This window comes from Polistes canadensis, unplaced genomic scaffold (assembly GCF_001313835.1).
Source record: "Polistes canadensis isolate GaletaPanama2010 unplaced genomic scaffold, ASM131383v1 scaffold_6, whole genome shotgun sequence".
In the NCBI taxonomy this organism is placed as follows: domain Eukaryota; kingdom Metazoa; phylum Arthropoda; class Insecta; order Hymenoptera; family Vespidae; genus Polistes; species Polistes canadensis.
The window spans coordinates 129134-143927 of NW_014569553.1; the positions used below are offsets into that span (position 1 = coordinate 129134).

General features: G+C 35.5%; 1 protein-coding gene across 3 annotated transcripts in view; it reads left to right on the top strand.

The window, feature by feature from the left end:
* LOC106788905 (teneurin-a) overlaps nucleotides 1-12143 on the top strand; it is a 104757-nt gene extending 92614 nt beyond the window's left edge. For 2 of the 3 annotated variants that reach the window (XM_014752633.1, XM_014752626.1), the window contains 10 exons: nucleotides 3101-3220; nucleotides 4728-4912; nucleotides 5199-5350; nucleotides 5525-6183; nucleotides 6269-6504; nucleotides 6676-7778; nucleotides 7903-8125; nucleotides 8239-10229; nucleotides 10353-10536; nucleotides 10849-12143. In XM_014752633.1, coding sequence (XP_014608119.1) covers nucleotides 3101-3220; nucleotides 4728-4912; nucleotides 5199-5350; nucleotides 5525-6183; nucleotides 6269-6504; nucleotides 6676-7778; nucleotides 7903-8125; nucleotides 8239-10229; nucleotides 10353-10536; nucleotides 10849-11810 — 5815 coding nt within the window. In that variant the 3' untranslated portion in view covers nucleotides 11811-12143. The remainder of the gene's footprint in view (nucleotides 1-3100; nucleotides 3221-4727; nucleotides 4913-5198; nucleotides 5351-5524; nucleotides 6184-6268; nucleotides 6505-6675; nucleotides 7779-7902; nucleotides 8126-8238; nucleotides 10230-10352; nucleotides 10537-10848) is intronic. The other variant, XM_014752617.1, reaches the window with a different exon arrangement.
* The last annotated feature ends 2651 nt before the right edge of the window (nucleotides 12144-14794 follow it).

Here is a 14794-nt window from a genome sequence, read left to right on the forward strand (position 1 = left end):
ATATATATATGTGTGTTTCACCGCGTATACGTTTATACGTTTATGATAAATAGCATACATAAAAATTTCTCGAAATTGTAGCAAATAAAAAGAAAAATGAACGTAACAAAATAAAAAGGCAAAAAGAAAAACAAATAGAGAAAAAGAATCGAAGTGCGGCGTGTCGGTGCATCCCTTTCGCGTCATTCGAATTTTTTCAACCGAGACACCGTTCGTTCACTTTTTAGTTTTCTATTTCATATATATGTATATATATATAGATATATATGTATAGATATATATGTATATATATATATATTTATATATGTGTGTGTATATATGTATGTATGTATATACATTCTTTAGGTTGGTGTCTGTCTTACATTAAAGATCTCTCTCAGTGTGTTCGAAACTTATCTGTTTATTTAACATTTATTTTCTTTCTCTCTCTCTCTTTCTCTTTCTCACACACTCTCTCTCACTCTCTATCTCTATCTATCTCTCTATCTCTCTATTTCTTTCTCACACCTTTTTTTATATATATATATATATCAAATTATTTATTTTTTTTCTTTTTCCTTGTACCATTCACTATGGTTTGGACTTACAGTAGTGAGACGACTGTGCCTGCCACCTTGCTGTGCTCGTACTTGGAGGATCAACTCCCCAGCAATGTTTGATCCTCAGGTCCTACGAATGACGGCACGGTGCATCATGATAATTAACATAATATGAGAAAAAAGAGAATACTAATTTCTTGATAATAGAAACATCGATTCGCGGGGGAAGTGTAATCCTCCAAGAACGACAATGACCCTATATGCAATCCCTTAGGGACTGATATAATTTTCTTTATAAATATATATATATATATATATATATATATATACACACATGTATAAGTAAATATATAAATCTAATACATAGTATCATATGCTCACACACTCGCATTTAAATAATTATATATTTATTTATACATTAAAGAGGAGGGATACATGTATACGGTTTGATTACGCTAGTATGTTACTCTTTTTTTTTTTTATTTACTTACACACATATATAACACACAGAGAGAAGGTAACAGAAGACAGAGACAAACCAAAGAGAAATTATATCTTGCAAATTTGGCCTTGCATCTAGTACCTACAAACTGTGACGACTATGATGACGACGACTCTGACGATGACTATGATTCTCTGACGACTACTTTGACGATGACTTTGACTACGACGTTGTTCTAACGCTTCGCCCTTTGAACGATATCGTGTAACAAACCGTATGCATATATGCATATGCGATAGCGTATATAAATATATATACATACATACATATACATATATATATATATATATATATATATATTGTATCTACCTCTTACCACCTTTAACATCGATTTTCATTATTATAATCAGCACCACACACACAAAATCGCTTGAAATTATTCATTCCGCTTTAACATATTCCGTCTTTTATCGCAGATAAAATCCAGTTGCGAACCTCCACCACCACTGTTGCCCTTATAACACTTGACAATCCCAAAAATTATATACAATATATATATATATATATACACATATATTTATCTCACGCCTTTAAATACATATCTTATACATGGTGTATATATATATAATATATATACAATACATACATATATATATATATATATATATATATATATTTACGCATGCTTTCTATCACCAAAAACAAAATTTCCAAGAGTCATTATCAACCATTTCCTACCTTACTCCGTCTCTATCTTTCTCTCTTTCTCTCAGTCTATATATATATATAAATATATCTATATAGATACATCTATCTATCTATCTCTTTTCACTCTCACACACACACAACCTGCCTCGCGTCAAATTAGCATCTTTTTTATCCCGTAATTCAAAACCCAGCAAGCTATAAAAAAAAAAAAAAAAAAAAAAAAAAAAAAAAAAAAAAAAAAAAAAAAAAAAAAAAAAAAAAAAAAAAAAAAAAAAAAAAAAAGAAAAAAAACACTAAGAAAAACATGGTCGTTCCCACTTCGCCGCCGTCGTCTCGTCGTCGACCTAATTTTTCGCGAGAGGAGAGAACGTTAACGTGCATCCCGTTTCTAGTGCACGACCCCCTCGACTCGTAACACAACCAGCCTCAAAATTCTCCAAGCACCCTTTTGCAATCACGGAACTATAGTTTTCTTCTATTTTTTCTTTTTTTTTTCTTTCTCTCTGTCTGTCTATCTCTCTCTCTCTCTCTCTCTGTAAAATTGATTGAAACACATGTATTGTTGTTAGTATTATTACTATTATTATTATTATTATCATTATTATTATTATTATTATTATTATTATTATTAATATTATCGCTTCTCGATCGGAACCAGCAGTGCATCATCAGACTGCATCGTGCTCCTTCGCATTCCAAAGAAAACCCTTCTTCCTTGCCCTTTTCTATTTCTTTTTCTTTTTGTTTCTCTTCTTCTCTGAAACAAGCACCCACCCCGCCCCCCCCCAATCTTCCCTTTATTGCTCGCGCGGTCATCCCCCTTCTCTCTTTTTGCCGTATATATATATATACATATATATATATATATATGTATATATATATCTCTCTCTCTCTCTCTCTCTCTATCTTGTTTTGCTTGATTCGTTAAACGAACGACGGCCGCACGTACGCCGCACGAATGCCGCACGTAAAATGGGGTTGCGGATCGCATTGGCAGCGAAGTGAGAATATTGACTCGCGTCTAAACGTTTTATTTCGCGGAAGCTGATTTTTACGTAACACATGTTCAATCGATCTATTTTTATTTGCTTTTTTTTTTTTCTCCTAACCGGAAAAAAAATATTCCAAAATTACTCTTAGCTTCGGTATTTAATTCTGTTTAATCGTAACGCGTATTATAATATTTCGTCTGTTTTTTTTATCATTGTCCTTTGTTTTGTTTTCTAACGATTGGAATTGATAAGCATATTTTTCCTTATATAATATTTCGCGTTCGAAAAGATCGAACAACGGGATAATTTTGTTTTACAAAAAAACTAATGAAAATGGAATCAGCATTCCGCGAATTTGGACGTTTAGACGAACGTGGTCCTACTTTGGAGGACCTGGATATATCTTTGATTTGTAACAGTCGTGTTGCGGTGATGAGAGGACAAGTTGTAACCGAGCAAGGACTTGGAATAGTAGGCATCAGAGTCTCCGTTGACAGGGACTCACGATTTGGATTCACCTTGACTAGAGCTGATGGATGGTAAGAACTTTTTTCATTATTATCAATATTCTTGTCCAAAAAATATGTTAATATATAAGTCTCAAAGGGAATTATAGACGGTTAATAAATCTGATGAACAATTTATTTTGAACTAGTTGTTTTTCATTATTTTCTTATTATTTTTATTATATATGGTAATTAAATTTTTCTCTTTGCGTGTAGGATAACAGATAAATCATTATTCGTTTAAAAAATATACGATGTTAAATGTATCCTGATTAAGAAAAAAAAAAACAGAAAACAAATATATATTTATCGTAAAAATAGAGAGGAGAGAGATAAAATTAATTCGTTCCTCGAATTGGTCTAGTTCTTATTTTTTTTATTTCCTCTTTTTTTTTTCTCTACATTTTTTAATTTACTTTTCTTTCTAATTTAAAAGTATCATTAACCTCTCGGTTTATTGCGACCAAAAATCAGGTCGCAAACGTTACATTTAAAAAGCATGATTTCCTCTCTCTCTCTCTCTCATTCACTCTCTCTTCATCTCGCTTTTTAACTCCTTTTATACCAAATTTTTTACCGGAAACAGTCAAATCTGTTCACTAATTAACGTAGTATATATATCTATCTATATACATATACACATCAAAGGTATACTTAATATTAGCATTTACATATGACGGACGCAACATGTATGGCGAGGGTTTTGAACGTCCTTCGTAATAGGATCAGCCTTGCATTGTAATGAAGGGAGGGAGACATGGAACACCTATATCAGACAGGTATATAGTAATCCTAGTGAGGATAATCCTGAAATACGGAGCTGGAGGAGTTGGGATGGTAGACCACATCAAAGCCTCTGCTAATGATGTCGAAAGCTTGCTAATTACTCCGTGCAAATCTATCTGATTAGCCCGACCTCCGTTTCCCTCCCCCCTCTCCCCCCCATTCCCCCTTCCCACACTCCTCCTCCTCCTCCTACAACCTCCGATTACTCTCTGCATTTTCCTGTAATGTATCAAATTGTGGATAGGAAACATTACCAAACCGGTGTCCAACAAACTCATTGACATAATATCTTAATATTTTAACACTATATTGAAATAGTGACAATCTTACTTGACACGTGTTCTCTTTCTCTCTCTCTCTCTCTCTCTCTTTGTTACATTTCGTTTCGATAAACATTATGAGATTCTATCGGATAAATAACATTATTATTATTATTATTATTATTATTATTATTATTTATTCGATATATAGAATCTCTCGTATCAATAATCAAATCGATATATTAACGAATGGAATGATTAAGGGTTGTAAAAGTATTGTATTATTATTGGTAATAAAACAAATAAATCGAATCGATTATAAAGCAGGGCTGATCCCTTCTACCGCACAATTCCATTCGCAAATTCAAATTTAAATAACTTTGTTAAATATTTATGAACGATTGTATAACATAGATTCTATTGAGATCGATCGTCAAATCATAATATACGTTATAGTCGTTCGGATTGAAAAGGTATTTGCATATTTCGATCAGGTTCGACGTTTTGGTTAATGGCGGAGGAGCCGTGACATTGCAATTTCAACGTAGCCCATTCAAACCTCTTACGAGAACTGTGTTCGTGCCCTGGAATCAGATAGTTGCTTTACCACCCGTCGTGATGACCCTTAGCAACGAAGGAGAACCGTATAAATCTAATCAGCCACCTAGTCCAGCAGTTGGTAAATATCTAACTATACATTGCGACAATGCAATTAGGTTCTACTTTTGGTTTCATTTTTATCGTGGAATTTATTTGTCCTTTTTGTTAATTTTTATTATTATTATTATCGTCTCCTATAAATTTTTATCGCGTTAAGAATTTAAAAAGATAACCAATAAATATGATAATGTTAAATTACACACACACACACACACACACACACACACACACATGTGCTGTCTTTGTTCCGTCCTTAAGTGTTATACGTTTTAGTTTCTTTTCATTTATGGCTTACAATATAATAGGCTTCCCAGGGATTTCCATGGGGCTCTTTAGCGAGCACGGACCATGCTTGGAACACGATCACGAGACTTTGCGTCCAATCATCGTTAGCACATGGATGCCAGAAAAAGTGGGTGGTTTGCCAGGGAAAAGTCTGGTATTCGCTGAGAGCCAAGTAAGCCTTATTTAATATAATGTAATTAGTTCACTTCAAGTAATGTCGCGTCGTTAAGTAAAACCAATTATTATTATTATTATTATTGTGATTATCATTATTAAAATAACAACATAGTAGAGATGTTGGTTATTTTTGTTAATTTAATGAACCAATCTTCAATTTTCACGACAGATCGTTCAAGAAAGTATCGCAATACCTGGATCTAATCTTCATTTGATGTATCAAAGTAGTCAAGCCGCTGGATACCTTTCCACCGTTAGAATGCAATTGACTGGACCATTTATTCCAAAATCATTAACGCACGTACACGTGCACGTTGAGATCGAGGGTTCGCTTCATACAAAAACTTACGAGGCCGACCCCAATTTGACTCACATTTTCGCTTGGAACAAGAGAAATGTTTATAAACAAAAAGTATATGGAGTTGCCCAAGCAAGAATTTCAATCGGTTATCAACATTCTACTTGCCTCTCGGTCATATGGGAAACTCAAACTGCAATTTTGCAAGGATTTGATGTAGACATTTCCGATATCGGTGGTTGGGGACTTGACATCCATCATCATTACAACTTCCACGAAGGAATCCTTCAAAAAGGAGATGGATCAACGTTACACTTCAAACAATATCCGCGTACTGTCAAAGTAGTAATGGGTAGTGGTCTTCAAAGAAGTTTGGTCTGTAACAATTGCGATGGTTTGGCAAAAGATGCTAGACTTTTGACACCGGTAGCTCTTACCAGTGGCCCAGATGGTAGCATTTACGTCGGTGACTTTAATCTCGTTCGTAGAATTACACCCGAAGGAAACGTTTATACCGTGTTAATTTTGAGGTAATTTAATAACGTTAAAATATCTAACGCATATAATTCTCCAATAGATTGTGTATAGATATAATATCTTAACAATTTTACATAGTGCAACTCAAGTAGCCTATCAGTACTATCTATGTGTCTCCCCTGCCGACGGACATCTGTATATCAGTGACCCTGAAAAACATCAGATATTAAAAGCACTTTCGTTGGAACAAGTTAACGATCCTAGTATCAACGTAGAAGCAGTTGTTGGTAGCGGTGAAAGATGTATTCCAGGTGACGAGGGTCATTGCGGAGACGAGGGTCCAGCTAAACGAGCCAAATTGGCTCACCCTAAAGGTAAACAATGATAATTACTGATTATTTAGAGTATTAATCGGATATGATATTATTGGGAAAATGATTGTGTCATGTTTGTTATTTATGTTATATACAGCATAAATCATTTCAATAGGTTCTATCCTTATGGGTTAACATTATCCTATTAGATTGTAATTGCTTATTAAACAGGTATCGCCATTGCTGCCGATAAAACCATGTATATAGCCGATGGCACAAACATACGTGCTGTCGATCCACATGGTATTATACACACATTGGTTGGACATCATGGTCATCACAATCATTGGTCACCAGCACCGTGCGTAGGTGCTATACCTGCGCATCAAGCTCAACTCCAATGGCCGACAGGATTGACGCTAAGTCCTCTTGACGGATCACTGCATTTCATCGACGACAGGCTTGTACTGAAACTAACCAGTGATCTAAAAGTACGCGTAGTTGCTGGTACACCTCTTCATTGCACCAGCAATGCCAATAACAATGTCAATACCAGCGAACTCACCAAATTAAATTCAACCTTAGCAACGAATTTAAAGAAATCGGATGACGTTTTGGGTTCAGTTTTAGCAGTTGGTTTTAGCCCAACCGGTGAACTTTATATAGCTGACAGCGACTCTCATCGAGTTAATTCTATTAGGATAGTAGATTCGTCCGGGAAAATGTCTCATTTTGCTGGACAACAACAGGAACGATTACGTGGTCAATGCGAATGTAATAATACGACACCCAGTACAAAAGATTTGGACTCGTGTACCTGTACAGATGATACCAGTAGTACGGAGACACTTTTGTCATCTAATGCAAAATTCAGTGCCATATCAGCCTTAGCTGTGTCTCCCGATGGTGTCGTTCACGTTGCCGATCAAGGAAGCTTACATATTCTTGCTTTACAACCATATCTTCCAAATCATGACGAAAGCGGCGAGTTCCTTATTCCTTTTCCTCCGTCTAATGAAGTTTATGTGTTCAATCGTTACGGTCAACACATATCTACGAAGGATCTAACATCCGGAAAAACTCGGTATTCGTTCCTATACAGTAAAAATACTAGTTTTGGCAAATTATCAACTGTCACTGACAGTGCAGGAAACAAAATACAATTTCTACGGGATTACAGTAGCGTCGTTAGTACTATTGAAAATACTCAAGATCATAAATCCGAATTGAAAATTTCTGCCGTTGGTTTTCTTGAAAAATTATCCGAAAGAGGTAGAGCAGAAATTGCATTAGGATATGATGGTTCTACTGGTCTACTAACGAGTCGCTCAGGGGTAATTATATATATATGTATATATATATAAATATATATTTATAGTGTTTTTTATTTCACAAAGTATAACAATACATTTTTGTTTTTCGAGTTGAACAAACCTAATTAAAACTTTTCTCTTACAGGGAGACGAAACTTATATTTACAATTACGATAGTTTGGGAAGAGTTACAGATGTCATTTTACCAACTGGAGAAAAATTGAAATTATCTTCTGATCTTTCTAACGACGAAGGTCTTTCCGTACAAGTATCAGCTCCTCTTCAAGCATTGTCAAAGGGGGACAAACAAAGATTTGTTGAATTTGAAATGAAGAATGAGAGATCTAAAATGCTTACTATCACCGACGGTAAGTCATTTGAAAATTATAAATCATTTATAATTGTATTAATTTTTTCTATATTTTTTTTTTTCTTCTAATTGCTACTATGTCATATGGTATCAATGAAATAATTGTTGCAGGTACGAAAATTATGAAAGCAACTGCATTTACGAACAGCAGTTTGGCATTGTGTCTTCCTAGTGGTGGAAGAGTATTAAGCGCGGCAACAACAAAAAATCCTCTACTCGAAGTTTCCTTACCAGTAGAAGCAGAAATGCTACCGATGTGGAGTTATCAAGTGATGTCTCTCGGTGAACTAACAAATACAATGACCACCACTTATAATCTTGTCGGGGACGTAAGCCACTTCCAACAGACACTTAACAGAGAAATTTGGGTAAACGATACTAGAGTAATAGCTGTTGAATTTGAACAAGCATTTAGACGGGAAACTTTCTACGACAAAACGAGAACACCGTTATTAACGGTGACCTTTGATCCTGCCGGATTACCATTACTTTGGCAACCGCACGAACAAGGACACAACCTTAGTATCACTTACGATAGATTTAATCGTATAGAAAGTTGGAAGTGGGGTGCTTCGGATGAATCTTATGGTTACGATCGGCACGGTCAATTGGCAGAAGTTACCAATAGTCAAGATGGTACAAAACGATACACTTATAACGACTTCAACATGCTTTCCAAGATCACTTTGCCAAGCGACAGACATTTTTCTTTAGAATACGACGATGACGGTGGTTTAAGGCACATTATTCTTCCATCGGGAACTAAACATTCTTTCTCTTGTCAAGCCTCTTTAGGTTTTCTTCGTGTAACATATACACCACCAGGAAGTACAAGAGCGTATCTTCAACATTACAGTCATGACGGTAATCTTCTACAAACTGTATTTCCTGGGGATGGTGCACGTATCGTCTACAGGTATCATACGTCCGGACAATTGGCCGAAGTTGTTCACGGTGATGGCAAAAGTGAGATAAGATACACCGAAAGTGGTTTACCATCCGAAGTCATACATTCCGAAAGAGACGTTGAATATAGATGGGATTATCAATACAGTGCTGGTCTTCTTGTCGAAGAACGCATTGATTTCGGGGCTAAAACTGGATTGAGCAATGCCAAATTTACTTTCGACTATGATTCCAATTTCAGATTGATCGCTGTACAGGGTAGAATAGGTGGTCAAACTTTACCATCTCATACCATGGCTTACAATCCGAGAACTGGCTTGTTGGAACAAATAGGACAATTTAAAATAACGAAACCGCAAATAAACGAGACCACGGTGTTCGATGGGACAGCACTTTTTTCACGAATCACCGACGACAGATTCCACGAAACACAAGTGACCGTAACTATTCACAGTTTGGAAGTGTTCAGAATGGAATTTACTCATGATTCTCGTGGACGTATTAATCAGACGAGAACTTATACTCGTAACGTTGCCGTTAACACGTACACCAACGTCAAAAATTATACGTGGGATTGCGATGGACAATTGACCGGTGTAGAAGCACAAGAACCATGGGGTTTCAAATACGATGGAAATGGAAATATGTTATCGCTTAGATATCGTGGTAATACTATACCTATGGAATATAATACCATGGATAGAATCATTAAATTCGGCGAAGGTCTATACAAATATGATAATAGAGGTCTTGTCGTTCAAAATGCCAGAGAAGAAAGATTCAATTATAATGCTAAGGGTTTATTGGTGCGTGCTACTAAACGTGGTCGATTCGACGTTCGTTATTATTACGACCATCTTGATCGTTTGGCAACGAGAAAGGATAATTATGGAAACGTTACGCAATTCTTTTATAATAATCAAAAACGTCCACACGAAGTTAGCCAGATATACAGTCCGCGTGATGGGAAATTAATGTCATTGGTTTACGACGACAGAGGCCATCTTATTTATGCACAAGTTTATCGACATAAATATTACATCGCTACTGATCAATGTGGTACACCTATAATGATTTTCAATCAGTATGGCGAAGGTATAAGAGAGATCATGAGATCCCCATACGGACACATTGTATACGATTCCAATCCTTATTTATACTTACCCGTTGACTTTTGTGGCGGTTTGTTGGATCAGGTGAATTATATTTGTACAAATATCAATTTGCGATTTCATTTTTTTTATATAAAATGTATATATATTTATTTTGTATAAATTAAATAGAAAATATTAATATGATAATATGTGTTTTTTTGATAGGTAACGTCGTTGGTTCACATGCCAAATGGAAAGGTTTATGATCCTCTGATAGGTCAATGGATGTCTCCACTTTGGGAAAATGTCGTAGACAGGATAGACACGCCAACGCATTTACATCTTTACAGATTTAACGGAAACGATCCGATCGATATCAGGCATACAGATAGACCAAATCAACCCACAGGTAAACAAAATATAAAATCAATCGTATCGTAATAAAATCGTTTTACGAACAATTTCTTTTCTTTTTTCTTAATAAATTATTAATGTACAATATTTGTTATCTTATTGAATTTTAAGTATATGCGATAAAGTAAAAAAATAAAATAAAATAAAATAATAAAAATTGTCTGGGGAGGGGGAGGGGAAGGAGGGTAAAACTTATTAAGAAGAAAAAAGAAAGGAAAAAGAAAGAAAAAATTTGTCGAGATAACTCGACGAAGTACTCGAACGTATAAATAATATAATATCTCGTTCGATCATCTTGTTTGTTTAGATCACATATCATGGTTCACACATTTGGGATACGATCTAAAGAGTTTAGCACCCCAATTATTCCCCGACGAGCTTCCTGGTAGTTTGGTGCCACCGGCCCTAGGTCCAGGTACTTCGATATTTGGCAAGAAGAAAAGAACGAGAAATCTCGGTGTCCAATCTGGCTTTTTAGCTCACATTGCTCAAAGACATTCCGGTGATGCAATGAGCCTTTCGGCACCACCCAGGTCAGCACTTAAAACGGACACCAACGAATTGTTCCCGAGTCGTTTGGGTGCTGCATCAGATCCACCGTTCGGTAAAGGAATCCTCGTATCTAGAACAGCTGACGGACAGGCCGTAGTTTCAAGTGTACCAACGGCCAATGCAATTTACGGCGACGTATTTACGTCAGTATTCAATCGTTCGTATTTCTTATCGTTCACGTTCGTCGTACACAGTGCCCAACAGGACGCATTTTATTTCGTCAAAGAAGAAACCTGGCGTGCCAGCGAGGATCGCGGCCAATTGAAACGTTTAGGCGGACAAGTAAATACGAGCTTTCACGAGGGCGAAAATGGAAGTGGCAGCAATTCCTTGATAGACGTCAAAATACACGGCACCAGTTACGTCGTCAATTTGCGATACGGTACAACAGCCGAAAAGGAAAAACAACGATTACTTCATCACGCTAAAGCTACCGCCATTCGCAAAGCTTGGCACAGAGAACGCGAAGCTTTGAAATCTAACACACCGACAACGAACGAATGGATGGTTGCTGAACAGGACGAGATATTGAAAGTTGGTTCTGCAAGCAATTACGAGGGCGAATACATACACGATGCCCAAATTTATCCTGAATTGGCCGAGGATCCTTACAATATTAGATTTGTCAAAAAAACCGTAGACACTTCTAGCAAGAAACGACGCAGAAGGAGAGGTGCGCCGTCCTGCAAGCTTTGGTGGTTGGACAAATTTTGCTAAATCGCGTTTATGATTCGACATTAAGAAAATTCAATGGCTATGGCTCTCCTTTCACTGCCCTTCTTTTTAAGTGGGTTCATTATATTGTCCAATAAGATCGATCGCTAATATACGAGTCTCTCTCTCTCTCTCTCTCTCTCCCTCTTTCTCTCTCTCTCTCTCTTTCTCTCTCTCTCTCTCTTTCTCTCTTTTACTTTCTGTTTCTCTTTTGTCCAACAAAAAAGTCTACACGACTTATCGAAACTAAGGCAAAGTGAGAAAATACTAAAAAAGAGAGAGAGAAAAAGAGAGAGAGAGAAAGAGAAAGAAAGAGAGAGAGAGAGAGAGAGAGAGAGAGAGAGAGAAATTGAGAATGAGAGAGAATGAGAGAGAAAGATAAATTAAGAATGAAGAAAATAAATTATAAAGAGAGTTACTAAATAAACGAGAAAATGACTGTGACATATTTATTATTCGCAATTTTCTCTTATTATACACACGTCGTATAAAGAATGAAAGGGAACGAGAGAAAAAGAAGAAAGAAAAATGAGTAAAGAAGAAAAAGAAGAAGAAGAAGAAGAAGATGATGATGAAAAAAAAAATAACGTACTGAACACTATCAAAAAAGTTTTATACCAAAGTCTATTTGTGTATTTCAAAGATGCCAAAAACACTAACGTTATATGATCTACCGCGATAGGGTGTAGTGTGTAAGCATTAAAACAAAAAAAAAATAAACAAAAAAAAAATAAAGGGAGAAAGAGAGAGAGAGAGAAATAAAAAAAAAAAATAACTAAACCACATATGCGTGGCGTGGATTACGAATTAATAATAATCTTTTGCCCGCGAATAAGAATACGCGACCGACCCGTGATTTGGCAGACGCGCGAAAGCCTTATAATTAATCGGTGCAAGAGCTTTCCATAAAGATGAAGATGAAGATGAAGATGAAGATAAAGATGAAAATGAAAATGAAAATGGTTAAGATGAAGATGAATATAAAGATGAGGAATCTCTTTTTCTTTCTAAATATAAGATTCGTGACATTTGTACATCCGAGTGTGTATGGAAATTTGCTGGACATAAATATTACGAATGAAATGAAAAAGAGATTAAAAAATGTAAGGGAAAGAGAAAGAAAGATAATATATACGATGAGAAAAGAATGATTTTAATTCGGATATATAGGGTATCTCAAAAGGACGAAACAAGTAAGTCAGTATATAAACAAACAAACAAACAAACAAAAATGAACGTGGGCGCAGTGTGTAAAACGTTATAAAGAAAAAAAAAAGAAAGAGAATAATGTACGTGTTACGGAAAAAAAACCAAAAAAGGGGGACACGAACACCATAGTTTTCTTCAAATTAGTGAAAACCCATGCGTGTGTGGTGGTGTGCGTGTGTATGCGTGTCTTGTTGTGTGCGCGTATGTATGTATAAATTAATAATTGGTCGTGTTAGATTCGACGCGAAAACGGAAACGGAAGAAGATATATTAAAGGAAAGAAAGAAGAAAAAAGAAAAAGAAAAAGAAAAAGAAAAAAAAAGCAACGGGGAAAAGACAAAAAAGAAATCATATGCGGAAGTAAAAAAAAAAAAAAAAAAAACACAAAAAAGATAAAATGCAAGAGGGGGCGGGCCATTCGTCGTTGAGGCGAGTCGAGTGAGAGAAACTAGTCAATATATAGCTTTACATTGACGTATAAATTTTTTCATTAGAGTAAGAACGAAAGAGAGAAAGAGAGAAAGAGAGAGAGAGAGAGAGTAAGCTAGTTATAACAAATATGCATGTGTGTGAGAGAGAGAGAGAAAGAAAGAAAGAAAGAAAAAATGCGATCCTTGCCGTACAATGTGAAAACTGTGTGTACCCACCCATACTACTTGCCCATTCGTATGCGAGCAATACTTCGTCGTCGTCATCGTACTTAGATAGAAGAAGAAGAAGATGAAAGAGAAGAAGGGGGAAATTTAAAGAAAAGTAAATTTAGAGAGGGGGAAGCAAAAATAAAAATAAAATAAAATAAAATGAGAGAAAAAACGATAAAACGTGGATTGCAAGTGGATGTTAACCGTATGTGCACACATATCTCAACAATGAATGGCCTCGGATAATTCGTTATGAAGAAAAACTCGCGCGTTATTATCGTCGTTATTTTAACATAACATTACATAGTTTTATCTTTCCTTTTTTTTTTTCTTTTTTTTTCTTTTTATTTATTATAACTATTTTATCTAATTTTTGTTTTTTCTTTCGGGTGTAATAATATAATAAAAAACGTGGGAACACAATAGTCGTTCCATGGTTAGGAAGAAAAAGAAGAAGAAGGAATCGATGTGTACGATTGATCGACTAATAAGCTCGAGTTCTACTTTGAAGCCTTAAAATGTATCGGCAAGAAGAGAGAGAAAGAGAGAGAGAGAGAGAGAGAGAGAGAGAGAGACGAACGAATTTGTATTATAAAGTGGTGCTTTCTTCTACGAGATGCGAAATATTAAAAGAGAAAAGAAAAATAAAAATAAATAAAAAGAGAGAGAGAAGAGAAGAATTTGGTGCGCAGTGTGTTGAACGATAAGAAAAAAAGATTGTATGATTGAGAGAGAGAGAGAGAGAGAGAGAGAGAGAGAGAGAGAGAGAGAGAGAGAGTATTAGAGTGAATGAAAAACATTGTATTATTATTAGGCTTAAACATATTTTTAAAACTGGATGTGTTGTATCCTAGCACTTTAGCGTCCAACTTCCGTGAAAACGAAACCTAGAAAAGGAACAAAATAAAATAAAATAAAATATAATATAAAAAAAAAGAAGGAAGAAAAGAGAGAAGAAAAAAAAAGAAAGAAGAAATAAAATTCTCATATTACTGCCATTTAGCAGGATTTAACGAACTATAACGCGACGATCGATGATAAAAAACGTGTAAATCCGGGATTCATCTACTACGGGCGGTTTACGCTATTTGTTTGTTAATCTCGTTCGCACAATATATATATATATACATTATAAAT